General features: G+C 46.3%; 1 protein-coding gene across 3 annotated transcripts in view; it reads left to right on the forward strand.

Moving 5' to 3' along the window:
• The window catches only part of LOC105558122, a 25,415-nt gene that overhangs the window by 3,282 nt on the left and 11,012 nt on the right, over positions 1-11,121 (forward strand). For 2 of the 3 annotated variants that reach the window (XM_012005644.1, XM_012005647.1), the window contains exons 2-3: positions 7,622-7,877; positions 10,305-10,404. In XM_012005644.1, the coding sequence (XP_011861034.1) occupies positions 10,335-10,404 (70 nt within the window). In that variant the 5' untranslated portion in view covers positions 7,622-7,877; positions 10,305-10,334. Of the gene's footprint in view, positions 1-7,621; positions 7,878-9,690; positions 9,710-10,304; positions 10,405-11,121 lie in introns of those variants that run through there. The other variant, XM_012005646.1, reaches the window with a different exon arrangement.

Genomic DNA, 11,121 nt, shown 5'->3' on the forward strand with positions numbered 1-11,121 from the left:
AAAAGTATCTTCTCTACAAAAGTAATATTGTCAAATAGCGCCAACTAAACTGAATATTTATACAAACCAGATACTTTATTAAGAATAAGTACAAGCTCGTCTTTTTTATAAAAAGAGTAAAGGAAAATTAAGGCCAGTGTATTTACGAGCAATGAATAAATTAACAAAGTAAACGTTTAATTAATAAAAATCAGTAAACAAAAGTCCGTCGTATACATTACATAAAAGAAAAATCGTATAGATACTTTATTATTTTTTATGTTAAAATATTATATTCAAATTAAAAATTGTGATTTTACAACGGATATTTGCATTTTATTCGCGCGCGTTCTTATTATTGTTGGAAATCGAGGGGAAAACCGCTGAGGGCATTGTGGTGTACAGATTTGCGGCATTACTGAGCATTACTAGGCATTTTTGGGCATTAGTTTGAGTATTAGGCCTTGTGGGAGCATTATAAAGATAAAATACGATAAACTAAGATAATAAGATAAAGTAATGCCCATTGGGCATTAGTGGGCATTGGTGTACAAGATTTTGGTGCGCGGTTTCCCCCTCGGTTGAAATTATTATAAATAATTTATCGCAATAAACTTAGAATAGAATATTTAGACACTGCCACCCTGTCACGGCTCTGAGTCCTTTAAATTCTTTGAAATTTGTGTTTAACACATACAAGCCATACTAATTTATTTATTTATTATTATTATAAATAATTTTTAACCCGGAAATTTTGCGCTCGCGCACGCGATACTGTTGATTCTATAAAGATAAAATAAATTGCCGAGCATAAGCTCCATCCGAACGTTAAAGAACTATTGTATAATATTTAATTATTTGAAAAGATTTTGTTACCAAAATAAGAACATTTCTATCTTCTCCACGAAATTGAAATTATTGTAAGTTTTAGCTTGGAAACTTTACGCTTGCACACGCGTTGCTGTTGACCCTAAAAAGAAGCGCCAGGTATCCGAACATTAAAGAACTATACATATGATATGTAATTATTCGAAAATATTTTGTTGCAAAACAAGAACATTTCTATTTTCTAAACACACAAGTATGGCCAATGCGAGTCTAAGGCAAGATGTAGATAGCCTATACTTGTAATTTAATAAAATGTGAATTCATATACTGTTTCTTTCCAAATTTGTCCTGCGCACCGATTTCTTTTCGGACATAACGCAGTTTTCTTAAGGGTGGAGTTATTATCGTCAGCAAATTCACGTATTCAAATCGATAAACGATTTGTAATTACATAAAAAATGCTACTTTTTAGCATTTTTAGATGCTACATTTTGCATTCAATACCCCCCAATTTCCATTTTCTCTGCAAAACTTGAAATTATTGTAAATAATTTTTAGCCTGGAACCTTTGCGCTCGCGCACGCGTTGCTGTTGTCTCTAAAAAAGCGCCAGGCATAAGCTCCATCCGAACATTAAGGAACTGTATAATATTTAATTATTCGAAAATACTTCGTTACAGAAACAAGAACATTTCTTCTCTACACAATTGAAATTATTATAAACAATTTTTAACCTGGAAGCTTTGCGCTCGCGCACGCGTCGCTGTTAATCCTAAACTCGTGAAGCACGGTAAAAGTATAACGGCGATTGAATTACGCGTGTTAAACAGAGATATGGTGAAATCGTGAGAAACACCGCTCCTCCATCACGATCACTCGCCGTACCCGCGTTACCGTCTCGAAGGATCGTAGATAAACGCGCTACAGTTTCGTTCTGTTGTTCTTCTCATCGCTAAAGAAATATTTCAAAAAATTGCACCGAGAAAAAGGTGCGAGTTAAAAGTGACCAACTTCGCGATGGTTATGCGATTAATTGCACGGATGCGAGTATCGTTTCTGTGACAAGGAAGCGTTGCGCGTAACCGACTGTCACAATTGCAATGTGGAGAGAAAATATTTTTCCTTTTTATGCGAACGCATACGATTATAAATGCAAAAGGTCAATCCTAGGAACGACAGTGGCCTCGATTCACCGCGATTAAAAGTAAAACCAGGTCTTGAAAGAATTAGGTGAGTCAATAATTTAGAAAATTTATCCTGGATACGGACTCTTGTCCGAAATAGATTCCGAAATCGGCGAGTTTATTTCCAACCCGGTTTTCTTTTTTTTTGTAATTGAGAAACGCGTGGCATCTCACACGATCTCCGTGTTATATACACGCAAATGTATTTTAAATACTTTGAGTGTCTACGCTTTCTTAAAAATATGGAAAACGTAGGAGGTACAAAGCTCCTCAGTCACGGGACTGCGCCTCGTTCTTGCACTGATTCCTTTTTTTGCGCGGTCTACGACCTAGAAAAGCTCCCGTACAACGTAAAAGATTATAGATTTTAAAAAACACATTTTTGTGCTAAATTTTAGGATATTTTTTAGTAGTTTTTGAGTTTCTGTGTGTTATGTGTGGAGAAATAGCTAATCTCTCTTCTAAACGAAGACAATTCACTTTCGGTATACTTTTCCCCTGCAATTCTTTGTTTTTATGAAAAATATATTGACAAAATTGATAAATTATTACTAAATTAGTCGAAAGGGCTTATATGCGAGTCTGGAACAAGACGTCCGTAACAATTGAATTAACGATTCTCCCGTTGCGACGAAAGCATCCCATTTTGCATACGAGGATTCGCTTTTACTCAACGGCTTTATTATTACTTTTATTACGGCATTGATTTTGCGTGTAAACTTGGCAACGCTGTGTGTACCGTCAGAGAGCGCACAGTAACGATTTCAACAGTTAAAAACGTCGTGCGGACAAGACGAGGGCCCGAAAAATTGATTTCGAAGTAACGCTCGCCCCCGCACACGCACGCAAAAATGTATCGTTCGGCGCAAGCTGTCAAGCTCGCTAGGAAACGCGGGGCACTGCACGACGGACTCTCGAAAGCAGAAGAGAGGCTTCCCCAAGTAGCACCAGGTGATCGTTTTGAATACAAAAGGGGTCCATCTTTTCAAATTCTTCATAAATTAGCGCAATGAACTCTAAATCTGCGCTCGAAATAAACTCCAAAAGAGTACCTTTTGTAAAAGTGCTCAGGTTTTGGTGATATAAAAGCCAATTATTTTTCAACTCCTAGGAACATTTTTAGAACGGAAATGGGGTGGGAAAAAGAATTCACAATTCCAGAATTCAAAAAGAATCCCATTTGGATTCTCCGCGCTGTATTTGCACGGAGAGAATTTTCTCTTAAAATTCACCCTGAAAATCGTGTAATTGTTGGACAACGTGGCATTTGAAGAACTTTTTAAGAGTTTACTAGTAAAATGTATGATAAAATTTCAAAAAAACTCTTATAAAATTCTTCAAATAGCATGTTGTTTGACGATTACATGATTCTCAGGATGAATTTTTAAGAGAAAATGTATGATAAAATTTCAAGAAACTTATAAGCTTCCTCGAAATGCTGTCCCACGATTACATGCTTTTCAGGATAAATTTTTACAAGAAAATTCTCCCCATGTGAAAAACTTAGGAACGCGCAAAATGCAATTGTTCAATCGCTAATTATCTCGTTAGTCGATCTCGCAATCAGTTTCATGATCAAGAGAGTCCCGGTGGTTTTGGAAAGACCGTTATTTCCGTTAAAGGAGACGAGAAATTTAAGGATAGTAAGACGTGCATAGTGCCACACGTTTCTCCTCCTAGCATCGTGGCATTGTACCGTTATACAAGGCTAATCTCTTCCCCGTCGGGGACATTGTCTTGCCGCGATAAGGTGACCCGAAAATGTCGGGTACCGTTTCTTATATTTTAACACTTTAATTTTTACCCTTTAAAAGTAATTAAGATAAAACGCATCTCTGTGGAAACACGTGCTGCCGCGTTAGGGCCTGGTGGCGCGTTCCTTGGCCGACTCTCGAGGTCGATTCTTCCTCCGACCGTCGAGACGGGTCGACATCTTTCGCACAGTTCGCGCACAGTATAAAGCCAGCGGCACACGATACTATTTTTTTTTCTACTGGATTGCTTACAGAAACCAATAAGGATGCAGAGTTTTAGATCAGGTGACTGAAAGCTAAATCCATTGGCTCTCGTAAGCCATTCAGTAGGAAGAATAGTATCGTGTACCGTTGACTTAAAGCCCATATCAGACTACGGATTGAGATTGAAATTTAACCTGTAGAGGGCCGGCATTTTTCCATGGAAATTTGTAATTTTTTAAACAGAAAATTTATGCATATACGTAATCTACATGTTCCGCAAAGTTCTCAAGTTTGCTCCTGGCCACTATAGTGGCCAGTCCGGCCCTCTAAAGGTGAACCAATTGGAGTAAAACTCACTAAACGTGAGATTAGTAAACTTTGCTCCGATTGGTCAAATTTCAATCTAATCTTAATCTCAATCGGTAGCCTGATACGGGCTTAACTAGTAGGTCCACTCCGTCATTTGTTTCGTTTTGCGCCGGTCCCTTCTGCACAACCGACACTTTGTTGGTCCAGCCAATGAGAGATAAACTGTACGTATGGTAGTGTAGTTTGATGAGTATGTACACACACATACGTTGCTGGATTTGGACCAAAGACATGGCGAAATACCACGTGATCGGTACTACAAAGATCGAAGGGGTCAACAGAGTGGACCTACTAGATATAGTATGGTTCCCGTATCTTCGAGCGACCTCGGCCGGACTCTGATTAGTTCAATCGGCGATTAACTCAAATACTATTTTGTTGATGCGAATAGGATTGTTAATGTTTTGTGTCAATGACAGAGATTAGAAATATATAATTGAAATGAAAATTGTGTTACACAGACTACATAGACTGCGTAGAATTACAAATTTTGTTTTCGGCGATTCTACCGCATATCCGGTTTCACCAACGTTGTTTAATTTTAAGCTTAGCTCAATTCGTTACTTTAGAAAGAGACAAGCATGAATTAAACTAAGATTAAAGTTAAGCGACGTTTAGTGAAACCGGGCCTAAATTAACCAGCACTGGATGGAAGTCGCCTTTCGTAATACACTGATCTTGGTTTTCACCAACGTCGTTTAACTTTGATCTTAGTTTAATGCCCCTGTCTGCCAATGCAGATTAACTTCAATCTCGGTTTAAATTGTTTTTAACCTTTTTGCAATTTTCAAAACTAGAAAAAGATATAAAGTAAGTTAAATCGAGATTAAAATCAATCTGTATTGGTAGAAATGGGCCCCACCAAATCATCTATCTTTTTCCAAGAGGACAGTTAAGGATGTATTACGTATACCTTCCCAGCAAAAAATACAGTAATCTTAAAAATTCAATATATATCGGTTGTATGCATACTTTAACGGCTGGCTATTATTGAATATTATAACAAAGATGTTAATTTTACTGATTTAAATAACTTCAACCTCTTTTTATAATTATTAACAGCGTATTTATAAATATTCTTAATAGCGGTTAAAACTTTTGGCTGGGAATTTGCCATGAATCCAACTGCTAAAAACAAAAATCTGACATATATAATCTGCATATATGGTAGACAGAAAAATGTTTCATAACTTGTCAATCTCCAAACAATATGTTGTTTAAAATTGGGATATAAGATATTTTACAGATATCATTAAGACAACTTGTACACGTAACATCATAAGACGTCTTATAATACCCTATAGGTATTTCTAGTTTGGACAGCGTGTTGTCTGGAACGCACATAAAATTTAAAAAAATTAATAACTTGAAAACGAATCAGTCAATTGATTCAAAATTTATCACAGGTTTTCATGGTATATAAATGCACAACTTCTGTAAATTTCAGCTTTTTCGCTCTATTTTAACTTTAAGTAACATACATCCTTAAGCCTAGTCTACAATGAGCTCTCTGCGCCAAGAAACATTCTACTACCCACACAGCACAGAAAGATTGTAGGAAGATTGCAGAAATGTTACATTGCAAAATTGCAATATTGCAGCAACGTTGCGCAACATTGCTGCAACGTTTCTGAAGGATTGCGCAGCAACGTTGAAACGTCCGCCTTCAGAGAGATTGCAGTGCAAAATTATAGCAATGTTGCAGCGCAATATTTTTGGAATAATTTGTCGTTATTGTACATAAGCAGAGAATTTACTAATTACATATGCGTCCGGGCCTTTTTCAATACACAGCAAGCTATTGCGAAGCAACCTAAGGAGATTATGTCGCTTCGCAATAGATGGAGATTGCGAGCAACACCGCACTGATCAAGTACTTAATAATTCGCGCATTATTGGTATCAACGAAAATAACATTATAAAATTCTCGTAATTAGAAGAATTTTTTAAATAGAAAATATAGTATTTTCATTATTTTTGAAACATTGCTGCAATATTGCTGTCGAAAGTTTGCAATTTTATATCCCTGCAATGTCTCTGCAAGATTGCAACGTTTCTGCAATGTAACTGCAACCATCTGTCCTGTATGGGTATAAACAAATTGAAATGCTTGAAAAATTTGTCGACAATGTACGACTGTAATGTGTAACATACAATTTATCAACTTGCACGAATGTTTTAAACGTATTTATTTACCACGAAATAGAATGTTTCTAGACGCAAAAAACAGTTGTAGATCAGGCTTTAGAAAAAAGACAAAGGATAAAACCAGGGACTCAATCGTGAATCTTTTCCTATAGCGTAAACTCGTGAAAAGTGAAAAATTTCATTGATAAATATTAAACTTGTCAATGAAATGTTCTCACTTTTCACGAGTTTATTGAATCCCTGGGGCTCGATCACGAGTCTTTTCTTTTATAGCGTGAATTCGTGAAAGGTGGAAAATTTCATTGACGAATAGTAAAATTCCCCAACGAAAATTTCACTTTTCACTCTAGAAGAAAAGATTCACGATCGAGCCTCAGGATCAAAAGTTGAACGACGATGGTGAAGACGAACCGAGCCTTAAATTCGTACTCTATCCAAGCGGAATCCCTAAAATCGCTCGAGAAATACAATTTCGTTGTTTCGCGGCAGCGCCGTTGCCCCCGGACATTTTCGCGGGGGAAAACTCGACGGCGATTCGGCCGAGGGAGGAAATCGAGTAGAACCGACGCGGCAGGGGCGTCCCGTTCTATTTTGCAGCTCGTTGACGGGCGATCGTTTCGCGAAGGATACAGGACTCGGGTAAAACTCGCAGGTGAAGCGACAGCGGGAGTCGCGCGGCGGCGGGCCTACTCGACAACGATCTCTCCTAGGAGCCGCCTCTCTCCTCCACCTCCACACCTCCTCCTCGCCGACGGTGCTTCTCGCGAAAGAAAGAAAAAATAAAAACGCGCGCGCAGCTGCACGCCGCGAAGGTTCATCCGGACGGATTCGCGTAGGCCGCGCACGGGTGGCTAATCAAATCCGGCGTGAGGGATGCCATGTTGTGTTCCCCGCGCGCCGGCTTCCCGCGATTGGTCGATTTTTCCGTGCACGCGCATATATATATATATATGTATATATATATATATATTTAATACGCGAGTCTCATCTGGACAGGCCTTTAGCGGCGCGCGGGGTTGGCGGCGGCAGGGCGACAGGGGGCGAGCGCGGCTCCCGCTACGGCCCTGGGTTCGTAACTTTTTAACGCTTCCCACCCGTCGCGCCTGCCCTCTGGCGTGCCAATCATCAGCGATGAACGTGTGCTCCCTATTTACAGGTTTTGTGAATAAACCGCGTGTAACCCCGTGCCCCCGTCGAGCGGTCGAGCGATCCTGAGGAACATCGGCGGCCGCCGGACAATACCGCTTGCGCGCGGCAGTCATCGGCGACGTCGTCGCCGCCGTCACCGACGAGGCCCCGCGACGATGCCGCGTCGCCCGACGCTCGCATAGGCAACCCTCGCCGTCGCCCTCGCCGTGGCCGCCGTCGCCGCCGCTCGTCCCTTCATCACCGTCTTCTCTTCGTCCCCCTAGGTGCGTATACACACGCCGTGCGCGTCCGCCGACCAGCTTCGTCGCCAGCTAGGGACGGGGGGAGGACGGGAACGAATAAAGGTAGCGCGTCCCGAGGGTGGCCCGAGGATCCCGAGGAATTAACCTCAACTCCTCCGCGCCGGCGGGGGGGGGGGGAGCGGCAGGTCCGCTCGCGTCACCTACACCTTCTGCACTCTCGTACACCCGGGGGACGACGTAGCCGTGTGTGGCGTACGCTACCTGTGTCATAGAAACGCTCGGGATTGTCCCAATTATTTCCTAGATCTCCACTGTGCTTCTTCTAGGGGAAACCGGAGTAATTGCGATCGGAATCCGTTCCGAGCATTTCGACGATATATCGCTAGCTTTTTCCCAGGTGCATCAGACCAGTAACCCTTACGCACGACTCAGAGCGGCGGGCGATGAGCGAGAGAGAGAGATAAAAAAGCGCGAGGATTACGCGCGGCATGAATGAGACTTGATCGCCTCGACCGCGTCGCTCGACGTTCGACCGAGTTGACGCACAGCTGCGTGGACGAGCTTCACGTTCCGACCGGTGCGTGTCTCCTGGTCTCTCTCTCTCTCTCTCTCGCGCGCGCGCTCTCCCCCCCCCCCTCCTCGCCCCTGATCGTCTGCCCGTTCGTCCGTTTGCGCTCCTGCGCTCTCGAGCGCGCGTCGTCGCGTCCTCGGCGGCGCGTCGAGTCGAGCGCATCGCGTCTCGGGAGTGGATCGTCTCGAGTTGGCGCGAGCCTGCGAGTCGGCGCACGCGGAAGGAATATACCCCGTCCGCCCCGTCTGTCTCGCCGAGAGTAAAACGAGGACGTGCGCGATCCTGCCCGGATCTCGCGGGGATCGGGAACGAAGGCGCCTCTCTGGACACGGTAAACTTCGCTAGGAGTCGCCTCGTCTCTCCTCTCTCTCTCTCTCTCGCGGTCTCGTCTCGCCCCGCGGGCTCTCGATCTCTCGCGACGCCAGGAATCGGCGCGGCGGCGAACAGAGAGAGGAGAGAAGAGCGCGCGCGCGACGTGACGTTTTGGGATCGGCGCGGCGCCGGGGACGCCCCGAGACTACGTCGGGCTGGCGAGAACGTGCGCGTCGGTAAGCGCGGGAGCGATGCCCCGGGAGCGAGGCGGCAACCTCGTCTCTCTCTCTCTCTCTCTCTCTCTTTTCGCGCGAGTACCGTTCGCCGCGCTGGCTCTCGCGCGCCGGAGGGCACCGCCGATCATCTGTCAGCCGACGATCTGTCCGTCTGTCCTCTCTCTCTCTCGTCCTCGCGCGGGGGTTAGCGCAGCGCGTTATAACCTCTACGTCGACGCCGTCCCGGTCGCGGCGCGGCTGGGACCTCCTCCCTCTTTCCCTCCCCCACCCTCTCCCCGTCTTCCCGTCAGTCACTCCCCTCCCCGGCGAGGGGCGACTAGTTCCTATCCTCTCTCTCTCTCTCTTCCCCCCGCCCCCTCCCCTCGCGACGCCGGGGTACGTCGCGAGAGGTTCGTGACGCGAACGTCACGCTCGTGGACGACGACGTGCCCCGCGAGCGGCGGTCGGTGATCCGCGAGAGACCGACGCCGGACGTGTAAATCCCCGTCGCCGCCGCCGTCGCCGCCGCCGCCGCCGTCGTATCCTAACGTGCGGTGCCTCGTCGGGAAACTTTGCGCGCGCGCGTGCGCGCGTACGGTCCCTGCGTGTAGATGTAGAGGAGGTTGGTAGCTGTGCGCGAGGGCGGGCGGGCGGGAGGATCGGGACCGAGGACTGACTGGCTGGCTGGCTGGCTGGTCGACGGAGTAACCGACTGGCGCTCGCGAACGCTGGCTGGCGGTGGTTAGTGAGCGCAGGTGACTGACTGGGAACGACGCTAACTGTTCTCGCGGGAGCCTCTCTCTCGAGACGGACAGAGACGGCGAGCGCGCGCGAGAGAGAGAGAGAGAGAGAGAGAGAGCGAGCGAGCGCGCGCGCGCCAGGAGTCTCGGACGTCCGTCCATCCGTCCATCCGTCCGTCCGTCCGTTCATTTGTTCGACCGTCCGTCCGTGCGTCTGTTCGTCGAGAGAGAGAGAGAGAGAGAGAAAGAGAGAGTGAGTGCGTGTGCGTGTGTGTGCGCGCCTGAACGGGGACCCGAGCGACGCCATCGCCGTCGCGCTGGCGCTCGCGCGTCCGTTGGCCGAAACGCCCCGGGTGTAGCGCGCTCGCGACACCCGGACACCCTCCGACGGGAGTTTGTTGGTTATGGGAGCGCGAGCGAACGCAAGTGCGGAATTCGCAGCGCCATTTTGAAAAATTTGGCCCCGCTAAAAATCCCCCTCTCCCCGCGCCCGCGCCCTCGCCAGCCTCCCCGCGCGGCGAGCCGCGAGGAGAACGTGGTGCGGCCTCCCCGTGTCGTTGACCACTCCGTCGGCTCCCTTGGCTCAGTTGGTGTGTCGTTGACTGTTTAGATCGACCGCGCGGCGGACCACGGTGGACTCATGGAGGGCACGCTGGAGGAGCCTGCCGCCAAGGACCCATCCCGGGGCAGCCCCGACAGGCACTTGAAAGGTGAGCGGCACGACCTGCCCCCGTCCCATCGTCCTCCACCGAGTCGCACGCGTCTGGTTCGCAGTCTGGACATTCTGGACCCGCGGATTCCCTTGTACCTGCGGAACGCAGCGCTCTTCCTTGCCGCAATGTCGCTTCGCCCGACTCGACGCCTGTTGTCGAGCTCTGTGCGGAGATTCTGTAACTTGCTGTCGAGGCTTTGCGATTGACCAGTGAAAACCCACGAGGAGCTGCGTCTTTTTCCAAGATTGTCTTCGCTATTGGCTGTCGCTAGTTGACGATACGATGCTAAAGAGCGTCGATGGCAAGTCACAGGATCCCCGTACTGGTCTGAGTTTTGCTCGTGCTCACTTTTGCCGATGTAGTTGAAGGGCCTGAACAGAACGGCGAATGTTTTATGTTTTAAATCTTTGCCTTAAAGTAACACATGATAACTGTCTTGTGACTTAAAAATACAAGACAGCCATTCTGCTCAGGCCCTAACTTCAGTCTCGGTTTAATTTACTTGCCATCATTTTCCAACTCTCAGGCCTGGTTTCATCAACCTTGTTTGACTTGGCTTAATTCGTTCTTTGTCTCTTTTCAACTGTGCTCCAGAAAGAGACAAACGTTAATTAAACTAGATTAGCGTTAAGCGACGTTGGTGAAACCGGGCCTAAGGGTTGGAAAACGATGGCGAGTAAAGTAGAAGCCTTAGACCCGGTTTCACCAACTTTA

This window comes from Vollenhovia emeryi, unplaced genomic scaffold (assembly GCF_000949405.1).
Source record: "Vollenhovia emeryi isolate VEMERY1.0 unplaced genomic scaffold, V.emery_V1.0 DF939379.1, whole genome shotgun sequence".
In the NCBI taxonomy this organism is placed as follows: Eukaryota; Metazoa; Arthropoda; class Insecta; order Hymenoptera; family Formicidae; genus Vollenhovia; species Vollenhovia emeryi.